The 15709-nt window shown below is 33.5% G+C and overlaps 1 protein-coding gene across 1 annotated transcript in view; it reads right to left on the bottom strand.

Annotated features, from left to right (window-relative positions):
• The window catches only part of NCAM2 (neural cell adhesion molecule 2), a 182988-nt gene that overhangs the window by 108880 nt on the left and 58399 nt on the right, over positions 1 to 15709 (bottom strand). The window contains exons 2-5 of the mRNA XM_058186494.1: positions 9943 to 10014; positions 6832 to 7038; positions 5649 to 5792; positions 2251 to 2388 (exon numbers count right to left, since the gene is read on the bottom strand). Coding sequence (XP_058042477.1) covers positions 2251 to 2388; positions 5649 to 5792; positions 6832 to 7038; positions 9943 to 10014 — 561 coding nt within the window. The remainder of the gene's footprint in view (positions 1 to 2250; positions 2389 to 5648; positions 5793 to 6831; positions 7039 to 9942; positions 10015 to 15709) is intronic.

The raw sequence follows: 15709 nt of genomic DNA, 5'->3' as shown, positions 1-15709 counted from the left end.
AACTCCCAACTTTACAGAAAAAGAAAGAGTTAGTTCTGTTAAGAAAGAGAGTTGAATATGTGTGTATGTGGGACACTGCGAATGAACCAGCCTGGCAATTCTGAAACTATTTAAGGCATCAAAACAACTGAATATTAACCAGCTCTTCATTACAAAGGTTTGTGCTGAAGATCTAGTCTCCTGGAACACCATTAAGGGATGTGAGGTGCTATCTCAGCATTAGATTGCTTTCTTCTAAAGAAGAACAAGAGGTTTTTCTTGAGCAATGATTTTCAGGAAAACATTACATGCTGCCTACCATCTGTACTTATGCCTCTAATGAGGTACTCACAGATAAGCTTTTGTAAGAATCTTAACAACAAATCCTTCCTCATATTTTTCTGGTTAAATTTTGTCTTTTAATTGCTTATAGCTTTGTTTGAGTATTAATTGGCTCTCTAATGTAAATGGCAGAAAAAGAATCCCGTTTATTTATTTTTTTATGGTCAATATTGCTAAAAATAAGGTCCTTTTGGAATTGTTAGAATGTCTTCCATCCAAATATTTACTCACTGACAAATGTGAGACGTCTATTAGATAACGGTGCATCATCTCCTTGTGATACTGTGTGCAGGAATTCATTGTTGGAATGTATTTCTATGCAGTAGTATCCAGCCAATAGATGGCAGTATTTACAAGTTTGGATCTATGGTATTTATTCTATGTTCTTTTGTTCTGAGTAATTTCCTGTTTCCTGTTACAGTAATGTAGTTGAGCAGTAAAGTACATGGTGACTGTACTCTTTGTTTGCTCTATGTAGTGTGGTAAACAGAATTTCTAACACTGTGTCCAGTAGTTTCTGTTACCTGTATTGTATTTCTGTACTCACTGGTATTATAAATTGTATATGTACTTTTATTTAGAAACATTCTACATTTTACTGTTTTCCCATATATTATTTGTGGGGGTTTTCCCTCTGACACAAAGGAACTATGTGCTCTATTCTTTTAAAAGCAAACCTATAAAAATTGAATAATTGTGTTGTCAGCTTTCTTGATTAAGAAATTCATCTTTTTTTTCAAAGTTGGGAAATCACTACGCAGGTACTAAGGAAAACCAATTAAATCGCAAATTACCTTTTACTGCTATTAACATTTTGGAGCAATGTAGCAACAAATTCACAATGTCTAATTATACTGTATTATATTATGCTACATTTGTTAATTTTTTCTGTACTTTTTTGTCTAATTCGCTTTCTGATCTTCTGTTCATCATCTCATATATTGCAAAAATAAAAAGATGGGGGGGGAGGCATTTTTCTAAGTCTTAAGTATAATATTTGGTTTGGTTTTATCAATGTATTGGTAATTGGACAACTATAATGTAATGGTTATAACAGAATGTAACTGACCATAAAAGCATAATTTAATTGGCCTCCTTTTAATAAAACAGGTAGTATATAAGTACTTAACTGGGGTTTGTTTGTTTTTTCAAATTCTCTTGAGTCACTATAATTCTGAGCTACTGTAAATCCAACAGAACATTTTTAGCTGACTTTTATTTCATTCCACAGTCCCCTAAAACAGTATAGGAACACTGTGAACTTCTGTAAATGAAAAGAATGGAATGTTCTTCCATTCTTAAGAAGCAAGATTGAATCCAACTCAATGATTCTGAATAGACAAATTAGTTCACATAAAAACCTTGAAGAATTTACTACTCTCTTTAATTTCCAGTGAAGAACCAGTTTGTTTTCATGAAGAAAGCAAACCAATGAAAACAATAGGAAAATGTTAAACATATCCATCTTTTTCAAACATTTCATATAACATTTGAATATACTTTTAGATCTCATAGATTCTACATAGCAAGACTAGCTATCGAGTAATGCATATAAAATTTATAACCCTTTGTCTCTTGTATTTTCATTTTTTTTCCTCTCAGAATAAATTTTGGAACAAAATAATCTTTATATTATCCACATCATCCACATTATTGTAACATGCAAATATAAAAAATTAGAATGATTTTTGGCCTATGTTATGATGATACCAAAGTTAGAGGTCACATTTATAAAAGTGAATCACATATAATTATTTTGGAATGATAAACTAGTGCTATAAATTGTCTGGATTGCACATATGCAATGCTGAACACTGACTATTATACTTTTACCCTTACAATTAATTTACCTTACTCTAAAATGCCACAATATCAGAAATATAAATTATTTTTCTTACATAAAGAAAAAAAATATAATTTAAATCTTACCATTTACAATTACAATGATATCCCGAAAGTCAATTTCTCCTCTAGCTTCAACTCTTCCTTCACATCTGTATATTCCTTCATCACTTTTATTAATTTTAAGAATTTGAAGATTGTTGTTTGGTAACATGGCAAATCTATCTGGAAAACATATAGGAAAACTATTATCCATAAATAATGGCAATTAGTGAATATAGCTTGGCATATTTAAATACTTCCACAACACTGTTAAAGTATTATCAGCAAAACATTTTCACAAAAGATATAATTCTGAAAGCTTAATTCTGTATTTTTAATTTCCTACATCTTGAGTTTCTAATAAATCTATGCAATACTACTTATATTCACTTTAGAAAAGAAATCCACACTGCTGGGTGATAAAAGTTCCTGAATTAAAGACATGAAGCAATGAAAAGACACAAAGCCTTGGATATTACTCATTTGAGACTGAGAAGTATGCAATTCGTGTCTCTTTTGCATTTAGCACATAAAGTGCTAAAAGCATCCTAAAGCTATGACTGAGATATCGTTCATATAAAATCAAATGATAAAAAAAATGTCAAAGTAAAAAATAAAGTAAACTTTCCTGTTTTTTCCAAAATATTATATATGGTGTGTTTTCACAGGCTCATCTTCCCATCCTGCAAAGTGGCACAGGAATACCTGTGCTATCTATTGACAGAGGATAAAGCTTCAAGATGCAGCTTTCATCTAAACCACAAAACACTAATGGTTGAAAAAACACTTCTAGTGTTTTCTTTTCTTTCTAACAAATCTTTCTGGAGAACCCTTATACAATGCCTTATTAACAGTGTTACTGATGCCATGATCAAAGACTTCAATGTGCCTGGATGCTACTGACCATTCCCTGAATTTATCTTCTTTCCTCTGGTTGTTGGGCACAGCCTACAGGTCTTCTTTGGCTTAGACATCAAGAGATGCTGGATATATGACTTTGTGCATAGACATCTACTTAAACAATGCCTGATTAGCAATTTGTGAAGTACCAATCGGGCATTATATAACAGAATAATAATATAATTTATTATTCATCAGCTGTCATTGGATTCTAAACCAATTCGGAGTTCACAAAAAGGCTAAACATACAAGATAAATTGAAAAAAATAAAATAACAATAGATGATGAACATAGCCAGCAGCATAAGACTTATGCAACAAGGGGCTCCAGCTACCTAGCAAAAAACAGACTGGCCTTTAAGACTTTCTGGATTAACATCAGATTATGAGTCACCCATATCTCAGGAGAAACTTCAATACAAAGAAAGGGGCTACAAAGAGAATGCCCTTTTTTAATCAAATGATACCATTTGATTTTTTAAAAAATGAAGTAGAACATGATACCAGTGTTCCAATATTTGAGGAGCTGCCCCAAAGAACAGGGAGTCAGCTTATTGTCCAAAGCACCTGAAGACAGGACAAGAAGCAATGGATGGAAACTGATCAAGGAGAGAAGCAATCTAAAACTAAGGAGAAATTTCCTGATAACTAGAAAAACTAATTAGTGGAAGTTTTTAAGAAGAGATTGGGCAACCATTTGTCTGAAATGGTATAGGGCCATGATGGCAAACCTATGGCACATGTGCCAGAGGTGGCACATAGAGCCCTCTATGCTGGCATGTGCACCATTGCCCCAGATCAGCTGTCCATGGCGTTTCTTTTGTGAGCTTCTGTTTCCTTAAAAATGACAAAACAGAAGCTCATGGAAAAAAAAGATCTTACCTCTTGCCCCGCTGCCGGTGTTGGGATGCCCTGCCTCCCTCCAGCCAGCTGGTCTTTGGGTCTCTGCTGTACAAGCACCCACGTGTGGATTTGCACATGTCCAAGTGTTCACCCGCACCTTTCCATTTGGGCATGTGTGTGCATGCAATTTGGGCACTCGGTGTCTAAAAGGTTTGCCATCATTGGCATAGGGTTTCCTGCCTAAACAGGGGGTTGAACTAGAAGACATCCCTTCCAATTCTGTTATTCTGAACAACCTTATCAGATATGAATTGCAAATACCATGGGAGATAGGCAGTTCCTTAAATAACGAATGTCATGTATTACTGTATAGGTCATAGCCTATATAAACTGTTGAAGAGTACAGCTTGTTCAGCATGGATAACTTCAATGCCACACCATTGCACTCTGAACTAGTAAACACACCCAGTGTTTGTGTTCTTCTGAAACAGCATTAGACTTTTAAAAAAATAGCAGTCCTTTGAAAAAAGTATACATTTACATTTACAAACAGAACTAGCACCTTGCATGGAAAGTAATTTTAAACCAGGAAAAAGACCCAGGTTTTGCCAGTAGTCTGCAGCTGGGTTTGTACAAATGGGTTACTGACAGGCACAGACAAAGCATGTGGCAATGAGATAGAACAGGATAAATTCATGGCTCTTTATAACCCCTTTATCCACCAAGAGATAAAGTAAAGGTGTAAAGTAACCACTCAAGTTACTTCTGGAAACAGATCAATCTTCTGGAAAACCAGTTAACCCACATAAAATACAATCAATCATTAGGCAATAGAAACTTGTCCCATCATACTTTAAGGCGAAAATACACCCAAAGACATATACATCATTTCTGTTTTACTTTCTTACAGTAAAGCTATAAGGACAGAACTATAATGAGACAATAACAGCTCAGCCATTAGTGTAACAATTATGCTAGTATATTTTCCTGTCAACTAAAAAACCAAAAGAATGCATATTAGCATTCTACAAGAAACAGCCATAGTTACTTAACAGGCTAGGAGTAGATAGGAACCAACCTGAAGATTATTTTGTAAGAAGTGTTAAAATTCATTTAAAAAAAACATTAAATAAAGATAAACATGTCTCCTATGATCAACCAGATTTAGTAAACAAATTCATGTATTTTCTTGACAATAATTTAGTAGTTCATACAGGTTTCTTCCAAGTTCCAACCCCTCTGTTCCCAAAACTTTGTCAACAGCACTTTCTATGGCCAGCCAGTTCTGTTTAGACATTTCCAGCTAGTTTTACAACTATTTAATGACACATTATAAATAAATATTTATTATAAATAGTTTGTTTACTTGTATTTTGCATTCACGGCTCTATGGGAAATAATGTTCAAGGTAAAAAGTTGCGGGGGGGAGAAGCTAACAAAACAAATGTGATATTTGAATCTCAGATTTATGTCAAATTTCTTCTAATTGTGAATTTCCATTTAAATTACCAGATCATTTGTTTCATAAGCCTGTGGAAGATTTTTCACATACTGTCCAAATCTTAGAGCAAACCGTGAAGTCTAGTTGTAATAGCCATGTCAATTCCACACAATATTCTCTTAAGTAATGAAGATTATTCAGTGTAAACAATCTGAATATGTAACAAAACATATAATTTAAAGAGTTACCAAAATACTAACTGTCAGCAATATTTGAGACTTCCTCGTTTTGATATAACCAGCTGACAATAGGTGCAGGTGAACTGATAACATGGCAATTGACTTGTACATCTTCTCCCTGTACAAATTCTTGAGGTGATGGGACATCCTGGAATGTGAGCTTTTCTAAGGAAAAAAAGAAAGAAATATATTGATAGTAATAAGTTATTCTTTAATTTGTTAAGAATTTCAAAGCAGTTAAATCATTTATAATAAGTCACCTTGACCACCATTTGTTAGCAAAAAAGGTCATGTATAAATATAATTCAGAAAATCTTTCTTGAATTTTTCAAGTATTTAAAGTCCATAGTTATGGATGTATGCACATAGAACAGCTTTCATAGATGGGGGATAACCAAAATTTACTAACATTTTTCAATTTTCTTCTTTTCAAGGAAGCTCAGTTATTTATTTATTTATTTATTTATTTATTTATTTATTTATTTATTTATTTATTTATTTATTTATTTATTTATTTATTTATTTATTTATTAAATTTTTATACCGCCCTTCTCCTGAAGGACTCAGGGCAGTTTACAGCCATAATAAAAAACAACAGCAATATACACATAAAACCATAATTAAAAAACTTATTATATAAATGGCCGAATTAAAACATTTAAAATAAAACCCCGAATTATAGAATGTTAAAACATTAAAACTAATTAAAATCCTATTAAAATCCTATGCCAGTCCTGCGCGAACAAACAAATAGGTCTTCAGCTCTCGGCGGAAAGTCCGAAGGTCCGGCAGTTGCCGGAGTCCAGGGGGAAGTTCGTTCCAAAGGGTGGGAGCCCCCACAGAGAAGGCCCTCCCTTATACTTATACTATGCTAACATAAGTAACATAAGTGTCTTGGTATTGATGTATTTGAAATAACAAACTTTGTTAAAGATTCTCCTCTGTATATAATAGTTACCATACTTGTGTAGCAAAGATCTAGGTGAGAAAGAGACAGTTACTGTATATTGGTTATCTGAATATTTACAGCTTGTACTGTATAATGTATGCCATACAGTATATAGTAGGCCTGTAGTTACTACTTTACTACAAGAAATAGTATCACACTTTAATATATACTTTGTAATTAAATTTACAGAGATTTCTGCTCAACATTTCCAACACCATAAGAAGAAAGACAAAGCTTGATAGCACATTTACTTACGGTAAATTTCCAAAACAACCGTAGCTTCTTGACTAAATCCTGAAGAATCAGTTGCTTGACACCTGTATATTCCTGCATCTTCCACATTGGCATTGTAAATGGTTAATCGTGATCTTACACCTTCTTTCTGCACCACCACTCTCTGATTAGAAATGATCTTTTCTCCTTGTGGATTATACCAATCTATATTCTCAGGTTCACCAATTACTACAATGAAAAAATAAAGAATGAATATAATAAATGCTCAAAAGATACTTAAATGTAAACATAGTATTTTAATGAAATTAAACATCTTTTTTAAACAAAAATCTATACCAGTCTTTTTTAAAAAAAATCAACATAATAAAAACATAATATCATGTCTTATATAACACATTCAGAAGTTGATTTAGATGGGGAGATATGCAGATTAAAACCTTTCTTTTTCATGATTAATTTATTCACTTCAGAGAAAGCCATGTTCTGCCACATTTTGCTCACAGTTTGCTTTTCAGAAAAGACCTTGGGTGATCTCCAGGAAAAATTGGACTCTTGAGGACTGCAGAGCCTCTGCAGATTGACCTCATATTGAGTTTATGCTTCTTGAAACTGAAGAAACAGCTCTTTTGTGCTAGCTAGCCTGTCTTTCCAAGGATGAAGAAATTATTGTCAGTACTTTTCTTCCTTAATGATTGTGGAGAGATCCAGTCCAATGAAGGAAAGCTGTGCAAAGTCAGGGGAAGGAACTGGACTGTTCAGCAAATAGATAACTCCTAGCAACAAGCAAGATTCCCACCCACCCACCCACCCAGGGCTGTATTTTCTTAGTAAGAATACCATTCTACTTTCTCCAAACTGCTATGTATGGTGCCTTGTCAAGAAGACTTGATTGTTAAAACAGCCAGGAGGATGGAGGTGCCGCTGTTTTTGATAAGATTCTAATCTATCCAAAATTTAAATCCCTGATTTGTCTAAATATTTCTAAAGCTAACGTTCTTATATATACTAGTAACTACTTGTCAGAAAAATCTAAATGGCTTGTAAATGCCTTGGCTACCACAGAACAGAAGCCAGGTACCCTCAGAGAACCACTTCTGTGATTCCTGCTCTTACGTGACTGTGATGTTAAATCTTTCCCGAAGTTCTATAAAAATAAAGTGGATAAAATTCTTCTCTAGCCTCTTCCTACTTGCACTGTTGACTCCTAGACCAGGATAACACAATAACACCACAAAGAGATTTGGTCTACAAACTATCTTCCTTGACAATTCCTCTTATCAGTTAAACAACAGGGCTGATAAGGTATTAAGGCTATTAACCTTATTGACAATCTTTTGTTCAGGCCAGCAAACCTTAATTACTAGGCACCTGATAAACCTCTTTGCCTTCTCCCTCAGTCAGGCTCTTTGGTTAATCTCAATTTTAATCACCTTCCCTTCCTCCCATTTGTATTTGGTGGAAACATCTGAACTAATGTGTCAGAACACTTTTAGACTGCTTCTCCTGAACTTTAGTCTATGATCTTTGCAGTGATAAAAAGGTTCTACTACCTACAAATCTTTTCCTTTCTTTATCATAATAAGAACATTATCCTTAAATTTCTCACTTTGTTCAAATGGGCAAGACTTCTATTTTCATACTTATTCTAGCTCTCTCATCTCACTTTTGAGAGATATTTCAAAATGTAATAGCTTAAATATCTAATTTAAGATTAATGTTGAGATTAAGATTGATTCTTAAATCCTTGCTTCCTCTGCCTTTATTTGAGCTTGTCCTTCAAAGTGAATGTACTGAACTACTTGATTCCACCACAAGTCCTTAATTTCTCAGATGCTACTCTCTCTTTAATTTTCCACTTTCCTTATGTTTTATCTGTATAATTGAATTGTGAGCCACCCAGAGTTGTTTGCTGAGATGGGCAGATATAGAAACCAATCAACCAACCTACCAATCAACCAAATAAATAGTACATACATTTTATGCAAATTGCTTGGTATTATTCAAATAGGAATTCAAATGATTGAATATTAAATGTTAGACACGTGTTCAGTTCTTAATGTTCAATCCTTACAGAATTAGCATTTTGTGATACTCTACCATTACGCCAATCTTTATATATACTGATGTATGACCGGACCTGAAAGGTATTGCCTGGAGTTCATCTTTTGCATACCAAACAATGTTGGAAGTGGGGGAGACAATATAGTGGTTACATATTATATAAGCCTGGATGTCCTGACTCATTTTTCTATATCCCTGCAAATGTGCCAGTTCAAGAGTTAATTCCTGATCTTATTCTTTGAATCCAGCATTAATTAGCTCACTTATATCAACTGTATAGAAACAGTATTTATTGGCCAATGCAAATATAAATGACTGCCTGCCTAGTAGAGAGGTATGTTTACCGTTTTGTTTAAATTTAAACAAAATAGTAATTTAGTAATAGTAATTGTGTGTGTATTATGTTATATATTGTGCTTTATTCTACAAGAAAATAGCCATTAAAACACACAAAGCGTTCAGAATGTAATGTGTGCACTACGCAAGTATTTCCAATGCAACACAGCATCACAGGTTATAAATCATAAATGCAAAAGACTATATTGGTTTGTTAGATTTTCAGTACAAAAAGATTGAATTGATTTCATTGGAATGCTGAATATTATTGTATTTTTTTGTGTCCTCAATTCATGCTGTTCTTCATGCTGAACTTTCAGCATGTTTACTACAAACGGAAAACTGTCCTGCTGGTTCATTGACTATTGCTATCTAGTTAGTGTTGTGCTAGGTTAATACACACTGGCAAAGATATATAGTACAAATAATTTGCTTCAAAAAAATTCCTTCACAAATATAAAAAAAACTCACAATAAATTATCCAAATAGTACTATTTCAAAATGCTTAAATATAACTTCATTTCATTTTGATTTTTGAAGGATAATTTCCTGGTCAATTATCATACTCTTGATTTAAAAGTTTGAATTCATTTTATATTTTTTTACTGCTATACTGACACAATCTCTAATACTTTTAATAAAGTATTTAAAGAAGCCATTAAAATGTACCATAACTTTTCTAATTAATATTAATTATATTGATCATAAAGCTGATACCAAAAAAATGTATTATACCTGTACAGGTGAAGAATTTTGATACACCCACACTGACTTCTACCTTGCTGAGGGAAATTGACACTTGAAGTGCTGTAAGACATAAAGTAATAAATTTAAGGTAACCCACTTTAATAAGAAAATTAGAAATTAGGAAAAAACTAGAAAAATGCACACAATTACATTTTAACTTATAATGAACATTATAAAAATCAATTTTGAGTAACTTTTATCAATTTTAAGTTCAGTAGAATGTGATTATTGAAGCATTATTAATACAAAATGCACAAAATATTGAAGCTGCAAACCAAGTAAATTACATTGCCAGAAAGGCATATATTATTGGTATATTTTCACTAAATATGTGCCTGTATAAATGGCTTATATTCTTTTTTTTTTCCATAATTATTACGAATTCTTGAATTCCAACAATTGAGAGCCAATTTGGTGCAGTGGTTAAGGTACTAAATTAAAAATTCAGAGTCCAAAATTTTTCAGCTTCTCTTAAGCAAAAAGACCTACTTGGTCGCTTTGGGTCTTTCATTCCATCAGCCAAACTACTTAACATAGAATAGAATAGAATTTTTAATTGGCCAAGTGTGCTTGGACACACAAGGAATTTGTCTTGATGTATATGCTCTCAGTGTACATAAAATAAAAGATACATTCATCAAGAATCATAAGGTACAACACTTAATGATAGTCATAGGGTACAAATAAGCAATCAGGAAACAATCAATATCAATATAAATCATAAGGATACAAGCAACAAAGTTACAATTCTACAGTCATAAGGGGAAGGAGATGGGTGATGGGAATGATGAGAAGATTAATAGTAGTGCAGATTTAGTAAATAGTTTGACAGTGTTGAGGGAATTATTTGTTTAGAGTGATGGCTTTCGGGAAGAAACTGTTCTTGTGTCTAGTTGTTTTGAGGGTAGGAGTTGAGGGCAGGAGTTGAAACAGTTTATATCCAGGATGTGAGGGATCTGTTAATATTTTCACAGCCCTCTTTTTGATTCGTGCAGTATACAGGTCCTCAATGGAAGGCAGGTTTGTAGCAATTGTTTTTTCTGTTTGTTTGTTTTTTTGTTTAAGTCTGTTTTTTTCTTTACATGGTTAAGTAAAGAGGACATCATGCATGTCACAGTCACATGGAATTGGAAAAATAAAGGATGGGTATACATCAAATAAAAAGTAAAAGACAAGTTAATCCAGCTATTTCAACCACTCTGTTCTTTTAGGCTTAAGACAATGAATTGGGGAGGAAATGGAACTTTGTTGTTATATATGCTGACAGCAGCAAGACTGGTCTATGCACAACAATGGAAATATACTTTAATTCCCACAATGGATGACTGGGTGGAAAAACTGGAAGAGTTAGCAGGGATGACTAAATTGACTGCTTTAATCAAAGAAAAGAATACAGACAACATTGTTTCTACCAGGAAATCGTTTTTGGATTTCATGCTTGAGGTGGGAAAATAAATGAAACTTTGCTTTGGGTTTTGCTATTAATAGGTTTACTGTTATAGAAATGGCTAATATATATTATTACATATTATAATTTTACTGCACTAAGAAGAGTCAGAAACCAATTATTTTCCCTTTTTTCCCTACACTTTTTCCTGTTTTCTTTTTCTCTCCTTACTTTCCCATTATTCTCATTATTCTTTGTATTTTATATTTTGATAAACTAATAAAAAATTGCAACTCAAAAAAACCAAACTATTCTAATCCACTTTGCTGTGAGAAGTATCAGTGACTTTAAAGACCCCATCACCACAATTGATTAACTATAAATCATATTCACACATGTACTGGCATGTGTGAATGAGCTTGGATGACTGGATCCAGAAATGTTCTCAATAAATGGCCACATAAAAGACAGCATTGTCCATGGATAGTAAGTGAGACAAGGGGCCATGGTGGCTCACGTGGTAAGCCGCTGAACCTGCATTCCACTGAGGCCGGCAGCTCGGCGGTTCAATTCCCATGAGCGAATAAACTGAATAGGGACAGGAAAGGAGCCTCCCCCGATTGCCTACTGGCAATCAGGCATCCTGCAGTTAAGATAACACTGCCCCAAAAAAATCCTTTCACAGAGGCAGCCAGCCACTTCGGTGACCCCTGACTAACATGTGCCTTACACTTTTTAAAAAAGGTGACAAAAGAGGCTCAGAAGAGTTCCTCCATAATTTCTTAGGCTGTAAAGTAGAAAGGGGGATAATTGTACTGTAAAACTTGCATGATTTTGTAATGTAGCCTAAAATAAAATAAAATTAACGCATTGGATTGTGTTTCTTATCTGGTGCACGTGGTAAGGCTATCACACACTAGTTTATTTATGTAAGTTATTTATATACAGCTCATGCAAGTGAGTATGGGAAGTTTACAGGATTAAAAACATCTCTCCACCACCAAATAATAATCACCTGCACAATAAGCAATTAACTATTAAACAGTAGTTTTCCTGCAATTAACTACTGCGACTCTCCTTAGAGATGGACTCACCCAAAACAGTGACCAATGCCTGCAAGGCAGCCAAAAGCCACCTAGAGTCACTTGGTTGAGTTGGTAGCTATAGAAATTGAATAAATAAATGAAAATATCTATACAATCTCAACAGGGTCAGGTTAACTGAACGTTGGGGTGTTCCATAGAGCAGATGTTATAACAGGAAGGAGACTTCCTGTGTTCTATTAGATAGTATTGCTTGGTAATAGGGACTTTTGGCATGCCAGCTCTATTGAATATAATGGCACAAGCAGAGACAGGGAGCCCTATAAATAATCTGTGCTGTGAAAAGTTTATGGAGGTATCCAGTACCTTGAATTTTACCCAGAAGCCTATTGGGAGCTAATGCAATGATGTAACTGTATATGCAGAATACTGAAATATAAACATAATTATCCATACTGCTGCATTTGGAACCAGTTTATCCAAAGGCAGCCCCATAAAGATCTCATTGCAAAATTTCAAATGATGGATGACTAAACATGACGGACAATGAGCAATGCCTATACATCCAGGTCCAGTTCTAATTGGTGCACAGTTCTAAAAAGGACCTTCTGGCTATGGCTATCATCTTCTCTTTCAGAAGTAGCTTAGAATCTGGAAAAACTCTCAATCTATGAATAAGTTCTGCCTGGAGGAGTGTCACCCTATCCAGAAAAATATATGGAAGCATTGGGGAAGAGGGGAACCTAAAACCCATAGCCAATAGATCTCATTAGGTTTCAGCTGAAGCTTATTTATGAATGAAGGTAAAGCTTATTCATCCCATCCAGGACCCTTCTATCCCACTTATAAATACTGAGAAGGAACTTAAACAGCATTATTTGCTTGATCAGGTCAGGTGATATATACATGCTAATGAATACATATTTTCATGATATTTCACCTGATACTGTTTCCTAGGGTTCAGAGAAGAACAGAGACAAGATAGATTCCTAGTAACCCTATAAAGCAGTAGCTTAGAACTTGACCTCACCGATACATTCAATCAAATTAATAATTGTGCAAGGGTCCTTTATATTTGCCAGGTCAAGACTTAACTCTCTATGGAAACTTTTTAATTTTTCTGCTTATATTTAGGAAACATCATTCTCTAGAGTCCCAAGCTAATAAGGCTTCTTTGTTACATTTTAATGATTTGGCATTAAGTTCAATAAGTAATTAAGAAAAGGAAACGTTTGAATCGTTTTATCATGAATAGTTTGTGTTCAGTGTTGTATTTATTAGTCTTTCTATCACATATGTGTGTTGAAATGTGTAAGTATAAATTGAATCAATATGACTAGTTTTAGCAGTGATTGTATCTAATGATTTTAATCAATATAATTAAACTGTAGACCATTATGCAACTATATTAAACTCTTAGTCCAATATGCAACCTGAATTATCCTTTACATCAAGTAAGTTTAGTTTAGCTCTGATGGGACCGAACTAGAAGTCAAATAGAGTTCATTCAACCCATAGAGTATACAGATGTTTCTATGGTGAAAAGAATGATGCAAGGGTTTCATTCTTAATTATATAAAATAAATAAAGTGCATAACAATCCACAAAAAATCATGAGTATTAAAAAGCCATAATCCCATTGATTTTAAACCACTTATTATACATCAGAGAGAAAAATCTTAAATCTAGTGTAACATAGCAATTAAAAATCAATAAGAAATTAGCTACATGCTACCTTAAAAAATGAAACTATTGAGTAAATTACATTTTCAAAGATTAATTTGTATTCAAAGAAACCTGATGAACAGTTGCTGTGGTATCTCATGCTGAATATTATGCAATTTCAAGTACTTGAAATAAATTATTACCTATGCTTCTCTAACTCTCTGATATTTTTTTCATTAGCTATTTGATAGTTTAAAGAGCATTAAGGAGGTTCTTCGTATGAACCTAATGAATCTTGCATATCTATGTTCATTGAGAGTATTCTAAATAACAACTGAGTATTCTAAATCACAACCAAGTCTACCTACACAGTTTATTGAAAATTCAGTCAGGTGAAGTGGTACAGGATATAAATTGATGTAAAACATTAGCGTGTCTAAATACAGTATGCCAATGTTCTCATTAGCAACAATATTCATGATAAGGTCATTAGAAATCCCAATATTAAAAAGAAGTGTATTATCTACTTGCATTTGTATACTTTCAAGCTGGGGTGAGAATGGGAGCTCATCCCATCATGTGGATCTTGAGCCTCAAACCTGGCTACTGGCTTTCCATCTGACAAGCCCAGTATTTTAGCCACTGAGGTACAGCACCGCCTATTATATTTTAAAAAGATACTTGAAAATTTTTTTACTCAGTGGCCAATAGAATGGTTCATGAATCAATTAATATTTTGTCTACCTGTTAAAAAATTTCCCTGAACAACTGAGATAGATCCAGTCAATCAATCAATAAATTAATTGAATAGATAAATAAATACAAGTATTTTTTTAGTATTTTTACCTGCAGTTGCCAAACATATATTCCCTTTCAGCACTGGCAAATGCTTATTTGTACTTAATTATATTTGAAAAATGGCATAGATCATAGTACCAATGAAGGGAAAACATAATTATCAACAAAACTCCAAACTAAAAGACACAGAAACATTGTACATGAACAGTGTAGTTTCATTGTTCTAGAAAAAGTTCTTCAGCTTTATAATTCCATTTTTCAGCTCCTTGATACTTCTTCCCAGACTTGTACTTTTCACCCTCTTTATTACAGTTATATTCCCCAGACATACTATCATACAAACCATCCAGCAGAAAATAATACCTTTAACTCAAACAGATTTTTTACAACCACATCTTCCAGCCATTTTTGCTCAGATCAATATCACCAGCCAGCAAGACTAAAGAAAGTTGACTAAAATATTTTGTGTTCATTTAATTAAAAAGACCTAGTAGAGCTTTCTTTAGGTTGCATGAAAAATTCCCAAAAAGATGAAATAAATAGAATGTAATTTTATAACAAAGAAATAGAAAGAAGACAAAGACAAAGGCCTTCTGCTCCCAAACGTAAACATTTTTCCCCTCTGTAAATGCTTTACTTTTTCAAGACTTGATGAATCACCAACAGTTCAAGGTATAAGTCACATTAGCATTATGACTCACATTTTTGACTTATTTTGTTTGGTTTAAGATTTACACTAATTATTATTACAATCTAAAATGCACATATCATATGAATAGCAAAGAGAAGGTCATGCCTATGATCACTGTTGGCTTTAATTAATTCCTAGTTGCTTCTGCTTAACTGAAAGTGAAGTTTAAGT

The sequence above is a fragment of the Ahaetulla prasina genome, chromosome 5, assembly GCF_028640845.1.
Source record: "Ahaetulla prasina isolate Xishuangbanna chromosome 5, ASM2864084v1, whole genome shotgun sequence".
Lineage (NCBI taxonomy): Eukaryota > Metazoa > Chordata > Lepidosauria > Squamata > Colubridae > Ahaetulla > Ahaetulla prasina.
Note: the sequence above shows the minus strand (reverse complement) of the source record. Positions and strands in the feature narration are given on the sequence as shown.